Source organism: Nomascus leucogenys, chromosome 2, assembly GCF_006542625.1.
Source record: "Nomascus leucogenys isolate Asia chromosome 2, Asia_NLE_v1, whole genome shotgun sequence".
NCBI classification, from domain to species: domain Eukaryota; kingdom Metazoa; phylum Chordata; class Mammalia; order Primates; family Hylobatidae; genus Nomascus; species Nomascus leucogenys.
The window spans coordinates 80,190,288-80,212,814 of record NC_044382.1 but is presented as its reverse complement, the minus strand read 5'-3'; the positions used below and the strand labels follow the sequence as shown (position 1 = coordinate 80,212,814).

The following is a 22,527-nucleotide window of genomic DNA, read 5'->3' as shown; positions in this document are numbered from 1 at the left end:
CTCCACATTTTTATGCCAAGGCATGCAGTACTTTCCACAATAAGCTATATTTTCTTGTATTTATTTTGTGGTTTTATTTTTTACATGAAAGCTTTAACCCATTTGGAATGTATTTTGGCACAGAGCAGTGAAGTGAAGGCTAACCTGGCTATTTTCCCCAGTGCTGACCTGCTGTGTCACACTGTATGTCCTCACTGTCTCATGATGCCTCCCTAGCACACGCCACCTTCTTATACACAGCAGGGCTTGCTCCTGGTGGTATCAGGAGCCGTTTCTCACGTATAGGAACACAGCAGAGTGGCTGATTGGACCAAGGTCAGAGACACAGCGAGTAAACAGTACACACAGGATCTCAAGCCCTCAGACTCAAGTCCAATACACTTTTTACTACAATGCAACTGCCCTAAAGCAGTTTTAGGTTGATTAAGCCCTTATCTAAAAGTTTTGAAAACTGAATTAACTAATCGCCAAGAAAGCCAATTCTTGAGGGAAAGTAATTTGATGATCATCAAATCCCATGACAGAACACATTTCTGCTTTGTGGGGGAAAAGCTCTCATCTAGAAAAAGCGTGTATTTTGGACACAGGCAGAACAACATACACAGACGCGCGAGGTGCACATCTGCAAATAACATTTCTCTAGAGAGCAGCTCCCAGCATGGGAACTGTAACTAAGCATCACTCGGACAACTGGCAGGCTTTCTTGAGCTGCCGACCATGTAGATGGCTTTTCTTGAATCCTGGGGTTTTTGGCCACGCGCTTGAGGATGTCTGTGCAGTCCATAAGATTATACGCAAATCTGTGTGTGGATGATTTTTTCTGGCAACAGAGGGGTTATTAAAACCTCCACCTAAATCTACAGGCAGCAAGGTTTCCATTCCTAAAGACTGCCCTGAGATTCAGAGGCTACAATTCAGTCCACTGCCTTGTGACCTGCTAATCACCTCTTCTTTAGAAGTGACATTAGCATACTGCCACATACGCTCCATTAAAACTCCTCTTTTCTCCTCCGATTCGTTCCTAAATCTAAAGTGCACTGCAATTGTTTTCTCCATACAGTTGGACTACTACAAATTCAGCATTCTGCATTTAAGATCACCTGCCAACCTCATGACACAAAACAGACACAGAATAAAACTCAAATAGCAGACACACTAAAAGTTGTGTGGTTCGAAAATGAGGAGAAAGTTGCTTGCAAACTTCCATTGGGAACAATTCATATTAAAACACTTGTATTTTAGCAGGATTTAAATAGTCCTTATCATGTTCCTGAAATGTCCAATAAAGGTAGAATCATATGCCCTTTACACAATATTCCTATAAACATTTATACAGCTACACACTATTTTGGAGTCTAACCAATTAAATAAGGGATGAAAAAGAAATCATTGAACTAAATAGCAAAAGCAGAAATAGAAGCATAACACTGATAATATTATGTACCTAAAATAACAAAAATGATCAGTTGCATGGTTTAGTAAATAGGCACTATTCTCAATTTAAAAAACAAAAAAATACCTGGGAAGCATATAAAAGATTGTACACACAAAGTCATGTGCAATGCTCATCTTGTAGATATCAATTCTCAAGGTTTAGTTCACAGATTTATTAGGCCATAAAAACCTGGGTTTCATTTATTTTTGTACCCTTAGAGCCTAGCCCATAGCAGGGACCCAATAAACATCATTTGAATAAATGAGTCCCAACTCAGTCAAAATCCTAAATAATTTTTTCTAGAAACTAGAGAAGATGAGATGCCAAAACTCGCCTTTATACAAAAGTAAGAGAGATACTGAAAAAGAATATTTATTATTATTTTTTAATGAGACAGGGTCTCTGTCACCCAGGCTGGAGTGCAGTGGCAGGACCATAGCTCACTGCAGCCTTGAACTCCTGGCCTCAAGCGATCCTCTGGCCTCAGCTTTCCAAAGTGCTGGGATTACAGGCATGAGCCACAAACCCAGCCTGAAAAAGAGTATTTGTAAGAGACCAGCTCTACCCGATTTAAAACATATTACAGATCAACAGGTATTAAAACCATACTGATGCAGGCTGGGTGCAGTGGCTCAGGCCTGTAATCCCAGCACTTTGGGAGACCAAGGTAGGAGGATCACCTGAGGTCAGGAGTTCAAGACCAATCTGGCCAAAGCGAAACCCCGTCTCTACTAAAAATACAAAAATTAGCTGGGCATGCTGGCGGGTGCTATAATCCCAGCTACTGGGGAGGCTGAGGCAGGAGAATTGCTTAAACCTGGGAGGCAGAGGTTGCAGTGAACCAAGATTGCACCACTACACTCCAGCCTGGGCGACAGAGCAAGACTCCATCTAAAAAAAAAAAAAAATGTTGATGCAAACATATACACACACCCAAAGCCATAAATCAATGGAATAGAATAGAAAGCCCAATAAAAGGTCAAAGAAAATATCACAATTATATGTTTCTAAAAAGGAATCATTGTAAAACAATGAAAAAGTGAAGAATTACTGTTCCCTATGTAAATAACATCTACATCAACCCTCACCTGAAGCTCCTCACCTCTTCCCTTGCTCTTTTCTTCAGCCCAAACATGGTGTTCAATGTTCTTCCCAGTCACTGCCCAAGGCCGCTGTCTTAGCCCCGCCGTCATCACCTCTCTGAGCCTACTGCAGTAGCTTCCTATCTAGGTTCCCTTTCCCTTCCTCCCTGGTCCTGACTCCATCGGCTGCCAGCTGACTTCCCACAGCACCAACTTTCTCAACCTTCTGCCGAAAAGAGTTCCCCAAGTTCTACCATGGTAGCCCTCAAACCATCATCCCCCCTAAAACTGGAACAGAAGCTTTTCTAACGATGGACTTCCACAGATGACAACAGAAGCCAATCAACACCACCTGGCTCTCAAAAGTTGGTGCTCCAGGTCATGGATGGCATGTATTTCAGGCCTGCTATGTTGGGGTTGAGGATTATTATGAACCCTGGCAAGTACAAAAATGCAAAAGCAACGGGAGTATTAAAACTGGTTCTGGCTAGGCGTGACGGCTCACACCTGTAATCCCAGCACTCTGGGAGGCCAAGGCAGGTGGATCACCTGAGGTCAGGAGTTTGAGACCAGCCTGACCAATATGGTAAAACTCCCTCTCTACTAAAAATACAAAAATTAGCCAGGTGTGATGGTGGGCAACTGTAATCCCAGATACTCGGGAGGCTGAAGCAGGAGAATCGCTTGAACCCAGGAGACGGAGGTTGCAGTGAGCCGAGATTATGCCACTGCACTCCAGCCTGGGGAACAGAGCGAGACTCCATCTCAAAAAAAAAAAAAAATTTGGCTCTAAGAGGAGATATACAAGTAAAATGGAAATTAGAAAAAATAATAAGTTACATTGTGAGAAATGATACTTGATATTCAATGTATAACAAAATTGTCTATTTGGGGCAAAAGTGTCCATCAGCTTATACAGGGCAAATAAAACAAGAGTATGCTGGTTTTAAAGTTTTTTTTTTTGTTTTTTTTCTGATACAGGGTCTCACTCTGTTGCCCAGGCAGACTGCAGTGGCAGGATCTCAGCTCATTGCAACCTCTGCTTCCCAGGTTCAAGCGATTCTCGTGCCTCAGCCTCCCGAGTAGCTGGGATTACAGGTGTGCACCACAATGCCTGGCTAATTTTGGCGTTTTTAGTAGAAATAGGATTTCGCCATGTTGGCCTAGCATCAAATCTGCCTGCCTTGGCCTCCCAAAGTGCTGGAATTATAGCCATGAGCCACCATGCCTGGCCTTAAAGCTTTTTAAAACTTGGAAGAACCAGCTGGGTGTGGTGGCTCACACCTGTAATCCCAGCATTTTGGGAGGCCGAGGAGGGCTGATTGCTTGAGGCCAGGAGTTCCAAATCAGCCTGGCCAACATGGCGAAACCCTGTCTCTACTAAAAATACAAAAATTGAACCTTGGAGGCAGAGGTTGCAGTGAGCTGAGATTATGCCATTGCACTCCAGCCTGGGTGATAGAGCAAGAATCCGTCTCAAAAAAAAAAAAAAAAAAAAAAGCTTTGAAGAACCAACTTACACCTTCTATTGGATGGAAATGCAACCAGGGGCTGTGAATTTAAATACTACAAATACTTAACAAATGGATCTGAAAATAGCATTCACTACCCAAGTGATCTGAAAATAAAAGAGCTGAAGAGAGTTGTTCCCCTGCCAAGAATCACATAATGGTTGCCTTTTTCCCAATTTACAAACAAAAAAAATATTAAGTTAAAGGATAAACTCTTCAAGTGTTAGGCTTCCCCTAGGACTATCTCTACCCTTGGAATTCTCTATCACCTGCCAGTTATTAAGATCACTCAAAGCCAGGTACAGTGGCTCACGTCTGTAATCCCACCACTTTGGGAGGCCAAGACGGGAGAGTTATTTGAGGCCAGGAGTTGGAGACCAGCCTGGGCAACATAGCAAGACTCTGCCTCCATGAAAAAATTTTTTAAAAAACGATTGCTCACATGTTACATGCCCAGCGGAGTCCTCACTGAACCCCCAGGCACATCTCAGAGACACTCCTGCTTTGTGCCTGTGCCCACACTCCCTCCATCCAAGCACTCACTGTATCTGGTGAAGTAGAAACACTTCGGTGTATTTCCCCAAAGTACAGCTGGCCATGGTTTCAAATGGTCACTCCAGCCCGGGCATGTGAAAGTATCCAATGACCACGTGATATCCAAGCTGCTTGATTTATACATACACTGACAGGTAACAGCTGATGGGTGCTTTTAATAATTTCTGTACATTTATTTATTTTAAGATTTATATTCATTTGAGCACCTGTTTACTTGGTCCGTGATTTATGATTTAAACTCTTTAAGAAGTATAAATTTGGCCAAACCATGTGGAAGAACATTGAGTAACTACAGAAGAAATGCTAATGAAACATTAAAGGAGAGATCAAATTGACTACTAAACCAAAAGGTATCTCTGATAAGACGTCCAAAAAGAAGAGCTGTGGGAAAGGAGAGGAAGAGAGAAACATCTTAGGATCATCAAAAGGAAGTAGCCAATGCAAATAATCAATAAGCTGTAATTAACAGAGAGGAAACAGTCTCACAAGATGCATGGCTGAAATGAACTGAATATTGTTTGTTTTTGAGATGGAGTCTCACTCTGTTGCCCAGGCTGGAGTGCAGTCGTGCGATCTTGGCTCACTGCAACCTCAGCCTCCTGGCTTCAAGCGATTCTCCTGCCTCAGCCTCCTGAGTACCTGGGATTACAGGCACCCGCCACCATGCCCGGCTAATTTTTGTATTTTTAGTAGAGATGGGGTTTTACCATATTGGTCAGGCTGGTCTCAAACTCGTGATCTCAGAAGATCCACCCGCCTTGGCCTCCCAAAGTGCTGGGATTACAGGCGTGAGCCACCATACCCAGCCTGAATATTGTTTTTATATCAAACATGCCTATTATTTTATTTGCTATAAATAATAGGCTCTACCTATTTAAAAGACAGTTTCTTATAGAAATCTTAGATTTTCTATAGAATCAGCTTTATCTTCTGAAACTTGTATTAAATCTGTACCTAGTCATGAATGTGCAAGGTTTCATCACTGTATTTGTTGAGGAACGTATCTACGAACAAGAACGCTAACTTGTTTAAAGTACATAAATACATCAAAGAATGGCATTAAGATTTCATTAACAGCACCTAAGATCTGCTAGAATAGATAAAACTAGTTACATTCAGATTATCTGTTTGTAGCTCTGTCTCCGCATTCAAGTCCCCAGGGATCAATTATATTTTTAACCCCAGCCCCTATCATTTGACAGGTTCTCAAGAGACATTTGTTGAACTAAACTGGTAACTGAGCAACGAAATTGATAACTAAACGTTAATTCCATGACAAACAAACGACACATACAGAGAAAACTCATTATAAAGAAATACAAATGTAAGAACACATTCATTTTGACCTTAGTGGAAAAAATTTAAATAGATAACACATTTTTTAAGGACAATATCTAATGCAACTAAGGTGATGGTGAAATGTGATATTCATCATGTCATGCATAATGACACACATTATTGCACAACATTGCTTTCTGCACTACAAACTAAATGATGGCATTATCATCTTAGGAGACAACTTGGCAATACTGTCATGATATAAATATTAATTGCCTATAAATCTAGTGATTCTAACCTCTAGAGAATTCATTATGGAAAAAGTAATTTAGAGGTGAGCAGCTATAATCATTAAAATGGTGACCGACCATGTCAAACAGAAGGCTGGGGAACTGTAGATGCAATCCAGCTCAAGCCAGCTCAAGGCAGCAAAGCCAACTGGAAGACAAATTTGACCCCAAGTGAAAAATAATGAGCACCTAATTAAGGTAACAGGAAGGATGGCCTCTGGGAAGCAAAGATGAAGTCAAAAGATAATCAAGGTTAGTTCCAGACCAGCCTGACCAACATGGTGAAACCCCGTCTCTACTAAAAATTAAAAAATAAAAAAAAATAATAAAAAAAAATGAGCCAGACGTGGTGGTGGGCGCCTGTAGTCCCAGCTACTCAGGAGGCTGAGACAGGAGAATCGCTTGAACCCGGGAGACAGAGGTTGCAGTGAGCCGAGATCATGCCACTGCACTCCAGACTAGGTGACAGAGAGGGACTCCGTCTCGAAAAAAAAAAAAAAAAAACAGATAATCAAAGAGGCAGAATTTCCAGTCTCCTCACCTGACTGAGATGATGGAGGAGAAAGAATGGGACTGACAGGTGACTAGGGAGGATGTGAGGGCATTTAATGCCCTAGGGCAGGAATCACACGCTTCTTATGAAGTGCCAGAGGATAAATACCATAGGCGTTGCAGGCCATATGGGTCACTGTTGCAACTATTCAACCCTGCTACTGTAGTGAGTGGCTGTGTTCCAGTAAACTTTTTCACAAAGCAAGCGGTGGGCTGGATTTACCCTGCAGGCCAAAGTCTGGTGACTCATGGACTAGAAGATAGAGGGAAATGAAGCCAATTTGAGGAAGAAGTTCATGGGTTCAATTTTATCAGGCCATGTCAGCAGAGATGTTCGAGAGAGAGATGATAGCATCATTCTAGGGATAAAGAGACCCCAGGGCTGGAGGCATAAAACTGTCACCATGAGGTGACAGTTATGGGGCTGAGATCACCCAGGGGAATGGTCTGAGAAGAAAGGAGACCAAGGACATTTCCCTGTCGCAATATAACAGTGGATACCCAATGTTACTTCAGATCACTATGGCCCTAGAAAGGAATGAACATTACAATCTAACCTCCTTTAACTCCTACTTTTTAAAAAGAGGGCTCCTATTTTTGAAGTGGGGCTTTCAGTCCCTTTTCCAAGATAAGTAAGTTTAAAGTTTCAAATTTACAGATGAAAATTTCCTAATGGCTAGAAAATAAGGCAGTTCTAAAATAAAGTGCTTATCAACTTCTTTAGATTTTTATTATGAAATATTTTATGTGCAAAAAACATACAGCATGTATGTAAAGTATAATGAATAATAATAAAGCAAATGTACCCATCCATATCTCAAGAAAGTAGTTCATTATGAATGCCATTGACAAATTACTTATTTATTTAGAGACAGGGTCTCACTCCATCACCCAGGCTGGAGCACGGTGGCAGGATCACAGTTCACTGCAGCCTCGACCTCCCAGGCTCAAGCGATCCTCCCACCTGAGCCTCCCAAGTAGCTGGGGACTACATGCACATGCTACCATGCCTGGCTAAACTTTTTTGTGTGTGTAGAGACGGGATCTTGCTATGTTGCTCAGGCTGGTCTCAAACTCCTGGTCTCAAGTGATCCTCCCACCTCAGCCTCCCAAAATGCTGAGATTACAAGCATGGGCCACTGCACCCGGCTCACTGACAACTTTTCATACCACAAGCATTAGTCTCTAAACTATAAATGAAAGCAGGCAGCCCACAGCCAGATAATGCTTGCAGATGTTTTCTTTGGCCAACAGTGGGTTTTTTTCTTTTTAGTTGCCAACATTTAAATATCAAGAAACTTCACATGAAAATCAACATTCTGGAGTATCATCAAAAATGGAAGATGTGGCTTCACTACTCCCACATTCACCATGGCAACAAGTGGCTAGAACTGAAGAGCAGCTCTCCCCTTTGAATGAACATGTACTCACCAGTTCACTGCAGTCCCCCCATTCCCTACTGTCCTAGACCCACCTCCTATTTCACTTATTTATTTTACCCATCCTGGCACTTGGGTTTGTGACCCCTGCTTATATGATTGTGGTTTCCAACCTTTGGGAATATGGGAAAAATTATTTACAGTAAAAAAATTTAACAGACTCTCAATAGGTACATAACTAAAAGTAAGACAAGTCCACAATCCCTATCACCATTTTGTAATCCAAAAAGTTCTAAAAAAACAAGCCTTTTTTTGTAACTTATTTGGCAACAAAAGTTGACCTGAAATGATGTTAAACTATGTATAATCTTTATGCATATCCATTCAGTGGGAATATATGTATATATATTTTGCTATACTGATAATAATGTTTGGTTATGGGATTTTGTCCCAGACCCCACTGGAAGTATTATATAACAACAATACATGTGTATTATTACTTTTAGAAAAATCTGAAAAACTCTGAATTCTAAAACTTATCTGGCCCAATGATTCCAGATAAGGGACTGTAGGCCTATTACACTTTTAATCCCTACCTTTAAGAAAATACAAACACAGCGAACAGATGAGAGTTTAACTTTTTTTTTTTTTTTTTTTTTTTTTTGAGACGGAGTCTCGCTCTGTCGCCCAGGCTGGAGTGCAGTGGCGCAATCTCGGCTCACTGCAAGCTCCGCCTCCCGGGTTCACGCCATTCTCCTGCCTCAGCCTCTCCGAGTAGCTGGGACTACAGGCGCCCGCCACCGCGCCCGGCTAATTTTTTGTATTTTTTAGTAGAGACGGGGTTTCACCGTGGTCTTGATCTCCTGACCTCGTGATCCGCCCGCCTCGGCCTCCCAAAGTGCTGGGATTACAAGCGTGAGCCACCGCGTCCAGCCGAGTTTAACATTTTTACATGGATTTGTACTTCACTAGTTACTACAACATCTACCTACACTTGAGAAACTGAAATAGAATGATAAAGGTGAAACATCGTGTGGTCTGACAAAAATGCATGGTGCACGTACTGACTGCAGCACCCTAGGCCATAATCAAACTTGGAAGGTTTTGCCTCGTCCACTCTGCCACAAAGGCAATTCCATAATAGCGTAACATGCCGCTTACACATATAAAAATGATGCTAAATGAACATATCCTTTTATGGTTCAAATTTACAGATGAAAATTTCCTACTGGTTCATCATTTTTATGGTTTTAGAGTTCATTTTTTTTCCTCCAGTGAAGAATGGATTTTCACTCAACTATAAATACTTCTGGATTTCTTAACATGTAAACTACATAATAAGGGCCATAAAGATGAGATTGAGAAGCTGCTGCAACGACAGAGGACCTCTTTCCACCCTGCTCTATGGAGAGGTTGATGGAATCCACTCAGATTGAAGCAAAGCACACATTACCTATCCCTTCTCAGAAATACTGTTCAGAGTTCCCCTAGAAAAGGCAGAGTGGGCAGGCGCGGTGACTCACACCTGTAATCCCAGCACTTTGGGAGGCCAAGGTGGGTGGATCACCTGAGGTCAAGGGTTCAAGACCAGCCTGGCCAACATGGCAAAACTCCACCTCTACTAAAAAATACAAAAATTAGCTGGGCGTGGTGGCTCATGCCTGTAATCCCAGCTACTCGGGAGGCTGAGGCAGGAGAATCGCTTGAACCCAGGAGGTGGAGGTTGCAGTGAGTCGAGATTGTACCACTGCACTCCAGTCTGGGTGGCAGAGCGAGACTCTGTCAAAAAAAAAAAAAAAATGGAAAAGGGAAGGCAGAGTGAAGATCAGTGGGAGGAAAAGGACACAGTGGAGTGGGTGAGGGATGCAGAATGTTACTGCTGGCAATGTAAGGATAAGGTTTGTGATCATCAAATACAGGAAGGGCTGACTCAGGGAAGAGAGATGAGATTCATTCAATTCAGCAGCAGGGGATTGTTCTGGGATCAGTAGGTAGAAACACATTTTGACTCAGTGTGAGAATTCACGTTGCTGGTAGTGGATCCAACTACCTAGTGAGTGGTCCATTCTACATACCTCCTAGGAGTGGAAGACTCCTAGAGGTCATTAGATTTCTGTCATCAGAATTTACAGCTGCTGCAGAATCAGAAACCTGGGTTTGGGTCCACAGCTCTGTCTCTTGCGAGCTTGATGACCTCTTTGATCTCCGGCTTCCTCATCATTAAATCAGAAATAAGTAACATCACCTCAGAGGGTTGCTATGAGAATGCAATGAAATAAATGTATGCAAAGCACCAAGCCCAGCAGCTTCATAAGCACAGAAAATGTTGAACATTAATAAACACTAGTCCTTCCCTGGTGAAGAGGCAGCCCAGTTCCTGTACTCAAAAGCATATGGGAACCAGAGGCAGACGCCCTGGACCCAAGCCATGCCTCAGCCACTACTCAGTAGCTGTGCAAACTTAGGTTTCCTCCTCTTTTTTTTTTCTTTTTTTTTTTTTTTTTTTGAGACAGGGTCTTGCTCTGTCACCCAGACTGGAGTGCAATGGCGTGATCTCAGCTCACTGCAGCCTCGACTTTCCAGGCTCAGTTGATCCTCCCACCTCAGCCTCCCAAGCAGCGGAGACAGGCACACACCACCACTCCTGGCTAGTTTACTGTATTTTTTGTAGAGATCGGGTTTCACCATGTTGCTCAGGCTGGTTTGAAATTCCTGGGCTCAAGTGATCCTCCCACCTTGGGTTCTCAAAGTGTCAGGATTACAGGCATAAGCCACCCCACCCCACCCGGCCAGGTTTCCATCTTTGTAAGAGAGAAGTTATCATTGTCAGGAGACGAGATCCAAGCCAGGTGGTTTAGTACAGCACTCTGTAAACTAAACCACCATAGAAATGTTATAGACTGTTACTATCAGACCTTTTCAAGATTTTAGTTAAGAAAGAATGAGCTGTTTTTCAACAAATCCAAAGAACTGAAAACATCAGGGTAAGGTACAGGGAAATAAATGAAAAAGAGGGACTGTCAATTTCTGAGTCCTTCTAGACAAGCAGTTGGGTGATCCACAGAAATATTTTGTTCAGCTGCATATAGTGTCCCCGTAGTTTAATTTGGATTAAATGCCAGCTAGTTAAAATGCAGATTTCAGGAAAACTCCAAAAGTGGTCCACACTGGGCCTACATTACCATGGCAGCCCCTCTGGTGGGACACAGTCCTCCAGGTCCCCTGAGGCCTTCACATGGCCCAAGTCACTGGTTCATTTTACTGGCCTCGCCCTCTAGGCATTTGGGTTTATTACCTTGGATTATCAAAAAACAACTATCTGTGAAAGCATTCAGACCTCCAAGGGAAACTTCAGTCAGGGAGGAAATCAATACCCAAGGAGACACTCCCTATCAGAGCCTCGGTACTATGCTCTCCTAGTTGTCTCTCAAATTTCTTTTCTCCTTGACACTTCTGTAACTTCAAAGTCTTCATCCCAGTGTACTCCTTCCTCTACTCAAGACATCATCTCCCCGAAAACACCATCGGTGATTATCTGCATCTAAGGGTTTTCAAGAAACAAAACATCTCTCTTTTTAGCAGGACTACAAAAGACAAACCATGACCTTTATTTCTTGCCTGATTACCACCCATTACCATCCACTCTCAGTCCATATGGTTTGGGTGCGCTGACTCCAGTCCATTTCTGGGGAAAGGCATGTGACCCAGAAGCATTCAGAGCCAATCCTGGGACTTGGGCCACAGTGACTGCGAGATGAGTATTCTCTCCCTCTGAGACTTGGAAGACGTGGGAGTCTCCCAGTGGACACAGTGCCTACCTAAAGAGTGGAACTGAGGCCGGGCGCAGTGGCTCATGCCTGTAATCCCAGCACTTTGGGAGGCCAAGGTGGGTGGATCACCTGAGGGCAGGAGTTCAAGATCAGCCTGGCCAACATGGCAAAACCCCATCTCTACTGAAAATATAAAAATCAGTCGGGCATGGTGGTACAGGCCTGTAGTCCCAGCTACTTGGGAGGCTGAGACGGGAGAATTGCTTGAACCCGGGAGGTGGAGGCTGCAGTGAGCTGTGCCACTACACTCCAACCTGGGTGACAGAGCCAGACTCCGTCTCAAAAAAAAAAAAAAAAGAGTGTGGAGGCTGCAGTGAGCTGTGCCACTACACTCCAACCTGGGTGACAGAGCCAGACTCCGTCTCAAAAAAAAAAAAAAGAGTGGAACCCCCAGAAGAAGCCAAATCTGCAGCCACACTACTTATTAGAGGCTCTTTTGGTCACTTATGAACCAATCAATTCCCGTCTTTGCTATGAATTGGGTTTTCTTACAACCAAAAGAGACCTAATCAATACAAGAGATATTTGAAATAAGGGCTTGAAAAGGAAGGCAGAGAAAGGTGCTCAAATCTTCTCCTCCGGGAAGCTTTTGTTACCTCCCTCAATCCAATGACAGCTGGGTTTTGTTCTGTGCATTAGCCATCCCTCTTAAGCACTTATCGCATGTATATAATTATTTTTTGCTTGCCTACCTCTTCCACGTATCTCCTGAGCTCCCTCAGGGCAGAAACCATGCCCGTATTCACCTTTGATTCTTTAATACCTTGGATAACAGGACACAGTGTAGGCTCAACAAGTGTCTGTTGAATGCATGAATCAACAAAAGGCAGGTGGACTAAAAGAACCATCCTACTTCTCTTCTTTGGGACATTCACACCATGAGACCACCTCATAAGCCTTGCCCCTGTGAGTTTCAGGCCATCTTCTCAAATAGACTTACCCACCCATCATAAACAAACTGCATCATGAGAACTCATTCCTTCCAGGCATTACTAATTCTCTACAAGTCCCTCCCCTGGAACCTTACAGTGAAAGTACTCAAAGGTCTCCCTTCTGAGGAGAATATCTCATTTCAAGACACCACCTAGAATTCCACAAATTGATAAACCAAAACACAGTAGGCATGACATTCACATATATAACTTCCTTCTCCACCTAGATCACAGGGGCAAAAACAAAAAACCCCTTTGCTTTGTAGCCTTCATCTTGACCTAAAAACACCCAGAATCCTGATTCTGGGGCCAACCAACCACCTACTTCCACGCAGTAACAATTCTAGGCACTCTCAGGCCTCCGTTTATCTTCCTTAGTCCTTTCTGATTACTTAAGCAGAAAACACACACACAAACACACACACACACACACACACAAATATCTAGGAAATCAACAGCAAGGAAGCAACAGGTTTCCCAGTTAAAAACAGATGTTCTGACTTTGGGTGCATAATTGCCACACCCTTAATAGTTCTGTAATAGCTTCAGCTTCCACTGGCATCTAGCAATAAAGATTTTTAAAGACAGTCAAAGGTCAGGCCCAGAATTACAGCTCCAGCATGAATCACCATCTACTCTATCCACTTCACGTTTTCCCATACTTGGGCCCACACCACCAGGGCGATCTAGTAAGAACTCAAATACCGGAATTAACAATGTCTATTGCACCCTGGCCATGGGGTAGGAACCACAGCAGACCCTGGGAATCAAAGGAGACACAGCAAGGACTCTCGAGGTATTTAATCTGATGGAGAACACACACAAGAGGCAGTCACAGCACAGAAAAGCAAGTGCCACACAGGATTACGAGAACACCCAGGAGAGGCATCCAATCTATGCTGAAGCATCATAGAAGGCCTTTCAGAGGCAGAGAGACCTTTCCCAGAAGGCTGAAGAATGAGCAAGAGGTGCCTGGAGAAAAGGTGTGGTGGGAGAGGCTTCCAGGAGTTCCAAGTAGATGCTAGCAGGTAAGAAAGCAACACCTCCTGTGGAAACTGAAGGTAGGCAAGCATGGTCAGAATTTTAAAATGTGAAGACGCCAGGCAAGGTGGCTCACGCTTGTAGTCCCAGAACTTTGGGAGGCCAAGGCAGGCAAATCACTTGAGGCCAGGAGTTCGAGACCACCCTAGACAACATGGCAAAACCCCACTCTACAAAAATACAAAAATTAGCGGATGTGAGTGGTGCCCACCTGTAATTCCAACCACATGGGTGGCTTGAGGCGGGAGGGTCGCTTGAGCCCAGGGAAGTCAAGGCTGCAATGAGCCAAGATCGCACCACTGCACCCCAGCTTCGGTGACAAAGGGAGACCCTGTCTCAAAAAAAAAAAATGTGAAGGGAGAAGCCTCTAAGATGACCCAGGAGCCAAAGAGACCCTAAAGAGCTTGGTAGATTTAAGTCTCAGAACTTTGTATAAAAAGAGTGAAAGTCCCTTACCTGTCACGAACAATGTAAAAACAAGCCAAACTGACTATCTGACAAATGTATCTTGGCACTTACTAAATACTAGTTCCACAATGCACGTTGCTCAGAACACTAACAAGGGTACGAAACTCACAAGAAATTATCATGTGCTTGTAAATTGTTCCTTGAAACATCAGCCGCCATTACCACACGTCTACCTTCCTCTCAGCATTATTTCTTTAATTTTCCTGCAAATAACAGAAAAGTAGGTTTGTCTGGGCTTCAGGGGCAGCGATTAACCCTGAAAATAAGAGTTAATTCTCACCACAATAATACGGTAGGGAATCGAAAAAATTAAACAAGGAAACTAAGCAAAAAGATGGAGGAAATGAAACAGTAAAAAGCAAATTTAGAAAACTCGAGAGGAAGTAAAAGTATTTTCATACACTCAAAAAAAAGAAGTGTCCCACGTGCTTCAGCCAAACCAAACTCCCCTTAACTGTTAAAAACAGAAAATCAAAAGAAGAGCTGTGAAAAATTCATACTTTCATATCTCTTTGCTGAATAAACACTAAATCGGTACAGTACAGCCAGCTGCCCTGAAAGACCTTGAAATATTAGCCCCAGATAATACAGCACACGACAGTCACCTCCAGAAACTCTCAAAAACCACAAATCATTTCTTGTTCTGACAACCTGATCTACCAACTCTGGTCTAGCCTGCCATTTAATAATCAATAACGTTTCTTGTTAAGCACTTCAGCCGTGGCAAAGGAAAATAAAGAAGTATTTGTTTCCAAACCTAAGGTGAAACTTTTTAAATTGGCGCAAGGCGTCTCCATAATCCTTTTCTGCCAATTCCAAATTTCTAAATGTCAAGAACTGGCAGCAGCAGTCCAGTTCCTAGGAGCCCTGGTTTTGAGACAGCACCACCTCCGAATTCCCTCAAAGGGCGTTCTGAACTCACTGAGCAAATCCGGCTGGCTTTCATGTCCCTCTAGCCATTTCTTGCCGCCATGCACTTACAGGAGAAGGACTCGCAAACAGCGGGAGCACCGGGAAAGCCCGGGACTGCCGCTCCCCACAGCACAGCGCTCGGCACAGCGTTAGGTACAGAAGTCACCGTTGTTGAGCCCAGGGCAGCGATCCGGGCTGGCTCGGCCCCCGGGAAGGGAGGAGAATGACCGGGTCTACTCCCCGAGGGCGATGCTCCCGGGGCAGGGACAATGGGCAGGGGACCCCGCGGTGTGGCTGATGAGGCGGCGGCCCTCCCCTGCAGGTCTCGGGGGCCCGGCGGCGCTGAGAGACAGGCGGACCGCCTGGAGCGCGGCGCTCTGGCCTCAGCGCGGCGCAGCCCCCGGGCCCGTGCCCCGCTGGTCTCCGGCGGGGCTGCGGCCCAGCTCAGAGCCGCCGGACCGAGGAGGAGCCGTCCCGCCCCCCGCCCTCCGCCCCCAGCCCCGGAGCGACCCCCGTGCGGCCCGGCGCACTCGCCTGCCCACGGTCTGGTTAGCCAGCTGCTTCATGCGGTTGAACTGCTTCTTCATGGTGGCGGTGGCGGCGGCGGCCCGCGGGGCTCGGGCCGGGCAGGGCGGGGGACAGCCTGGCAGCTACTACATCGCTTCCCGGCCCAAGCGGCGGCGGCGGCGGCGGCGGCGGCGGCGGTGGCTCCCCGGGGCGGCGGCCCCGCCCTCGTCGCGTCACTTCCAGTGGCGCCGCCCGCCCGCCCTCTAGGTCTGGCCGAGCCGAGCTGAGCTGAGCCGGAGTAGAGCCGAGTCGAGCCGAGCCGAGGTTAACAGTGCCCTACCTGACACGGGCAAAGAGCTAGAAGGCCCCGGGGCGAGAAGACCACTAGGCCTCCTCCGCCTGGCCTCCCCGACCCCAACGCTGCCCGGTCACCTTCTCGTTTATTTCAACGTACGAAAAGCTGTTTCTAGCAGGGCGCAGTGGTTCAACGTTGTAATCTCAGTACTTCGGGAGGCCGAGGGAGCAGATCACTTGAGGTCGGGAGTTCGAGAGCAGCCTGGCCAACACGGTGAAACCCTGTCTCTACTAAAAATACAAATTTAGTTGGGCGTGGTGGTGGGCGCCTGTAATCCCAGCTACTCAGGAGGCTGAAACAGGAGAAGCGCTTTTACCCGAAAGGCAGAGGTTGCAGTGAGCCGAGATGGCACCACTGCACTCCAGCCTGGGCAACCGAGTGAGACCCTGTCTCGAAAAAATAAAAATAAAGTCAATGTGTGTTTTCCTTAACACACGTGCTCACACACTCATGTCTTCTTGGTTTGGTGGCCTTGGCTCCAGGTAAGCCCCTTCCTTGCAGTGGATGGGCAGCAATGTGGCTTCTTTTATCAGCCACATCTCAAATGTGCTCCTAAATGTCATAGAAAAAGGGAAGAGCTCCCTAACTATGGGATAAAGGAGACTGATGCCAGTTTGGAATTCTTAATATCAGAGAATGAGGGACTTCAAGATCTTTGTAGTGACCTAGGAGAGACCTAGGAAGCATCAGAGCTTCAGATACGGCAGCAAACTAAAAGTTACCAACATTAATTACGACAGAAAGAGGTAGAAATAAGCCTTCCTAAAACAAGAAAGCAAGCACTACAGGATCGGTTGCAGGACCGGCAGCCAGCCCTGGAGTCAGCACATTCAGGGAAGGCTGGAGGTTCCCATCCACACTGCATCCCCTCCATTCCATGTGGTACCCATCATGCTTCAGTGTTCCAGGATGCTTACATGGGTTTTTATGACATAATTTCATCATAACAAGAAATAAACAGTCCAATCAAGTTCTAAAACTTGAGCCTCCAGTTGGTCATTGGAAGTGTATTGCTCAGACTTATAAAATAGGAGGAACAACTAGTTTTGATGAAAATGAAATCTACAAACTACAAACACCAAATATTAATATCATCAAGGAGCTCAAACAAAAAAGAAGTCAGGATACTGATGACCATCACCTTGAATTATCAGTATTACAGAATGTTCATCAACAGAAATTGAGGGAAACAAGTTGTAAGCATCAAGAAAAATCTAAGCAATTAGGAAGAAAAGATTGAAGAACTGGAAAATTTGTTACAGCAAGGTGGCTCAGGAATTAGAGTACCTGATCTCTCTAAACTTCAAGAGAAGGAAAACACTATTCATGCAAGCTCTACAAATTGAAAAAATAGAGTCTACCAAGAAATTGAAGAATTTGAATATAGAGTAAAAGACAAATGAAAAATTATCTTCTGGGGCCAGGTGCAGTGGCTCACACCTGTAATCCCAGCACTTTGGGAGGTCAAGATGGGAAGATCACTTGAGCTCAGGAGTATGAGACTAGCCTGGACAACATACTAAAACCTCATCTCTACGAAAAATTTAAAAAAAAAAAAAAAAAAAGGCCAGAAGCAGTGGCATGCACCTGTACTCCCGACTAGTTGAAAGGCTGAGGCGAGAGGATCATTTGAGCCCAGGAATTTGAGTCTGCAGTGAGCTATTATCACACCATTGCACTCTTGCCTGGGTGACAGAGTGAGACCCCTAGCTGAAAAGAGGCTGTTGGAAGAAACAACTCTGAGAAAACCATGAAAAGATTGTCCACTGAAGCTAACCTGGAGCACTCTGCCTTACAGCTAGAGCAAAAGTGTGTAATTAAACTCAGCCAAGAGAAAGACTCTGAAATATCAGCACTCAAAAAGAATATTGAGGCTGGGTGCAATGGGTCACACCTGTAATCCCAGCACTTTGGGAGGTCGAGGTGGGTGGATCACCTGAGGTCAGGAGTTCAAGACCAGCCTGGTCAACATGGTGAAACCCCGTCTTTACTAAAAATACAAAAATTAGCCAGGTGTGGTGGCGGGCGCCTGTAATCCCAGCTACTGGGGAAGCTGAGGCAAGACAATCGCTTGAACCTGGGAGGCAGAGGTTGCAGTGAACTGAGGTCTGGCCTCTGCAGGGTGGTATAGCCAAGGTGACAGGGTGGTCCAGTCAAGGTGACAGAGACAAGGTGACAAGGTTACTGTCTCAAAAAAAAAAAAAGAATATTAAACAGATGGACACTGACCATAAAGAAACTAAAGAAAAAGTGCTCCTAAATTTGCTCCAAGGGATTGAAGAGCTAAGAAAATCGCTGCAGGAAAAAGATGCAACCATTAGATCCCTCCAAGAAGACAATCAGAGACTGATTTGATTTTGTCATCTAGTTGAGAAGAGCAGAAGCAATTGACACAACTTATAAGAGAGAAAGCAATTTAAAAAAAAAACTTGAAGTTCAGAGCTTCCAGATGAATTATTATACTAAAACCTTAAGAAAGAAAGAAAGAAATTTCATAGCAAACCATAGAGGAAAAAGACAGATGTCTTGCATCCATGAAAGAAAAAAAAATCTGATAGAAGAATTGAAATGACTCAGAGGACAATAAAGTCGAACTGCCCCTGTGGCTGGGCCTAGAATGGTAGATATTATTATGGTACTAGAATTGGAGGTATTTCAACTGAAAATAATCAAAGGTAATCTTGAGGAAGGAATAAAGTATCATCAAAATATAATTGAAGGTCGGGCATGGTGGCTCATGCCTGTCATCCCAGCACTTTAGGAGGCCGAAATCACTTGAGGCCAGGAGTTCAAGAAATCACTTGAACTTTGGGAGGCCGAAATCACTTGAGGCCAGGAGTTCAAGACCGGCCTGGCCAACGTTGTGAAACCCTGTCTCTATTAAAAATAAAATTAGCCAGGTGCGGTGGAAAGTGCCTGTAGTCCCAGCTACTCTGGAGGCTGAGGCAGGAGAATCGCTTGAACCCAGGAGATGGAGGTTGCAGTGAGCCGAGATCGCACCACTGTACTCCAGCCTGGGCGACAGAACAAGAATCCGTCAAAAAAAAAAAAAAAAAACCCAACAACAACTGAAGAGGCCGGGCACAGCGGCTCCCGCCTGTAATCCCAGCACTTTGGGAGGCCGAGGCGAGTAGATCACCTGGGGTCAAGAGTTCGAGACCAGCCTGGCCAACACGGCAAAACCTGTCTCCACTAAAAATAAAAAATTAGCCGGGTGTGGTGGTGGGTGCCTGTAATCCCAGCTACTCAAGAGGCTGAGGCAGGAGAATTGTTTGAACCGAGGAGGCAGAGGTTGCAGTGAGCCAGGATTGTGCTACTACACTCGAGCCTGGCCAACAGAGCAAGATTCTGTCTCAAAAATAAATAAATAAATAACCATAATTGAAGAGCAAACACAGAGTAAGATGCAACTGCTTCAGTCTTTAAAAGAGGAGAAAAAAATAGGAAATGGATGATTTTTAAAACCAGCACAAGCAAATGAGTATCACATACACCCAGCTCTTTTCAGTAAAAGGTGAAGAAATTAGGAATTTGAAAAACACAATAGGAAAAGAATCAAAACCCAGCTGCATGAAACAGGACAAGACATTCAAAGACTCTGAGCCATTTTTCAAGCAACAGAACTTGAGTGTCCCAATATAGAAAACAGAAGTGAAACGCATAGTTTATTTAAATCTGAAACTGAAAGATTAGTGAAAGGAATGAAAGAGCAAGAATTGGAGATTAATCCTGAATCAAGGACCAGAGGGGGAAAGAAAGAATTGGACAATAAATTTATAAGTAAAAATAATATGACTTTAAACAGATGGATCAGCTGTCCATCGATGCAGTGGGTCAGGAGGATATGGAGGTGCAGGGCCTTCAGGCTAGAACAGCTTCAGCCTCTGACACCCAGGGCGTTGCTCACCTTCAGCAGCAACTGCAAGCACCTGCTTTGGACAGAGAACAAATATAGGCTGTTTGGAATAAGGTGGCTCAAGAAAATAGCTGTCTTAAAAAGGAAGATCACCAAACAATGGATATTATTGCTGATAATGAAACAGGTCCCCATAAGCTGCAAGAGGAAAATAAAAAACTGTCCACTAGTAGTGGTTAGGAGAAATTTAAAGACATTTTTCAGAAGTCATCATGTCTCATTCTAGAAAAAGACATTGAAACAGATGCATTAAGTCAGAAATGTCAGACTTTAGTGACAATTTTGTAAGCATCCAGCACTGGTCATGAGATTGGAGGTGTTAATGGTAATCCGTTTGAGGAGCTTCCACAAGAACCTAATGAATTAAAACAGCCAGTTAAGAAAATGGAAGTGTGGGCCGGGCACGGTAGCTCATGCCTGTAATCCCAGCGCTTTGGGAGGCCAAGGCGGGCAGATCACCTGAGGTCAGGGGTTTGAGACCAGCCTCGCCAACATGGCAAAACCCCATCTCTACTAAAAATACAAAAAGAAATTAGCTGGGCGTGGTGGCGGGTGCCTGTAGTCCCAGCTACTGGGGAGGCTGAGGCAGGAGAATCGCTTGAACCTGGGAGGCGGAGGTTGCAGTGAGCTGAGATCGCACCATTGCACTCCAGCCTGAGCGACAAAAGTGAAACTCCATCTCAGAAAAAAAAAAAAAAGAAAGAAAGAAAGAGGAAAGAAAGAAAGGAAAGAAAGAAAGAGAAAGAAGGAAAGAAAGAAAGAGAAAGAAAGAAAGAAAGAAAAAGAAAAGAAAAGAAAAGAAAGAGAAAATGGAAAGAGCAGCTGGTGACCACAGTGGGTGCAGCATGGGGCAGCCGAACTCCAAGAAGAACTTTGTCACCTTCAGGCAAAGCTTTTAACTGACAGTGATAGTGATTTTAAACTTCAGATGAACTGTAGTGACCTGATCCAAAAAAACGAAGGGAATGAAACTCAACTCAAAAACCTGGGGCAGGAGTTAGCACACATGCAGCACAGCATCATGCAGCTCTGCGATGGCAAGGACAGTCTCTTCCCACAGCTGGATATTTTACCCCAGCTCCCCAGAGAAGCACTTTCTTCACATGTCGCAGAATCTCCTCATGCAAGTGAGTCTGCTCTATCAAGTGAGTCTTCTAAATTGCTCCAAGATATTGAAGAGCTAAGAAAATCACTGCAGGAAAAAGATGCAACCATTAGATCCCTCCAAGGAGACAATCAGAGACGGTCTGATTCCATTGCTGCCACCTCAGAGCTAGAAAGAAAAGAACATAAATAAATGCATTCAGAAATTCAGCAGCTGAAGGAGAAACAAAATATCTTAGACAGGTTACTTAGGGGAAAAAACCTTTTCATCAAAGCCAAAAGTAGTAAATTACATTCTTAGAGAGAAAATCTCACTAATAAATGAATAAAACTGAGCTTTTGAGGCAGGCAGTCAGAAACCTGAAGGAGAGAATATCAATTTTAAAAATGCATATGGGTAAACTAAAACAGGACAATGAAAAAAATAGTAGAAACATCCAGGGGGAAAAAAAAAAAAACAACAGCAACAACAACAACAACAAAAAAAAACAGGCCAGGCACAGTGGCTCATGCCTGTAATCCCAGCATTTTGGGAGGCTGAGGCAGGTGGATCACGAGGTCAGGAGTTCAAGACCAGCCTGGCCAAGATGGTGAAACCCCCCCGTCTCTACGAAAAATACAAAAATTAGCCAGGCGTGGTGGCAGGCACCTGTAATCCCAGCTACTCGGGAGGCTGAGGCAAGAGAACCACTTGAACTCCGGCGGGGCGGAGGTTCCAGTGAGCTGAGATCGCACCACTGCACTCCAGCCTGGACGACAGAGTGAGAAGACTCCGTCTCAAAAAAAAAAAATTATATATATATATATATATATATATATATCAGGCATTACAAGAGATTAATATGCCAGGTAAGGTGGCTCATGCCTATGATACCAGCACTTTGGGAGGCCGAGGCAGGCGGGTCACACTTGAGCCCAGATGTTCACGACCAGCCTAGGCAACATAGGAAGACCTTGTCTCTCTATAGAAAATTTAAAAAATTAGCCAGGCATGGTAGCATGCATCTGTAGCCCCAGCTACTTTGGAAGCTGAGGAGGGAGAATTGCTTAAGCCCAGGAGTTCAAGGCTGCAGTGAGCTATGATGACCATAATATACTCCAGCCTGGATGACAGCGTGAGACTGTTTCAAAAAAAAAAAAAAAAGTTACAGTATTGGAGGTAAATCTAGTTTCTTCTGCAAATCAAATGAAAAATGCAAGCCAGGAAGCGAGCTTGCAGGTGAAATCATTAAATGAAAAACTGAATATGGGCCAGGTGCGTTGACTCACACCTGTAATCCCAGCACTTTGGGAGGCTGAGGTGGGCGGATCACTCGAGGTCAGGAGTTCCAGACCAGCCTGGCCAACATGCTGAAACCCCATCTCTACTTAAAAAAAAAA

General features: G+C 44.4%; 1 protein-coding gene across 6 annotated transcripts in view; it reads right to left on the bottom strand.

Annotated features, from left to right (window-relative positions):
* The window catches only part of ARHGAP17 (Rho GTPase activating protein 17), a 98,443-nt gene extending 82,462 nt beyond the window's left edge, over positions 1 to 15,981 (bottom strand). For 4 of the 6 annotated variants that reach the window (XM_030799494.1, XM_003261651.4, XM_003261652.4 and 1 more), the window contains exon 1: positions 15,800 to 15,981. In XM_030799494.1, the coding sequence (XP_030655354.1) occupies positions 15,800 to 15,852 (53 nt within the window). In that variant the 5' untranslated portion in view covers positions 15,853 to 15,981. Of the gene's footprint in view, positions 1 to 14,462; positions 14,871 to 15,799 lie in introns of those variants that run through there. The other 2 variants (XM_030799508.1, XM_030799487.1) reach the window with 2 other exon arrangements.
* Positions 15,982 to 22,527: the final 6,546 nt, after the last annotated feature.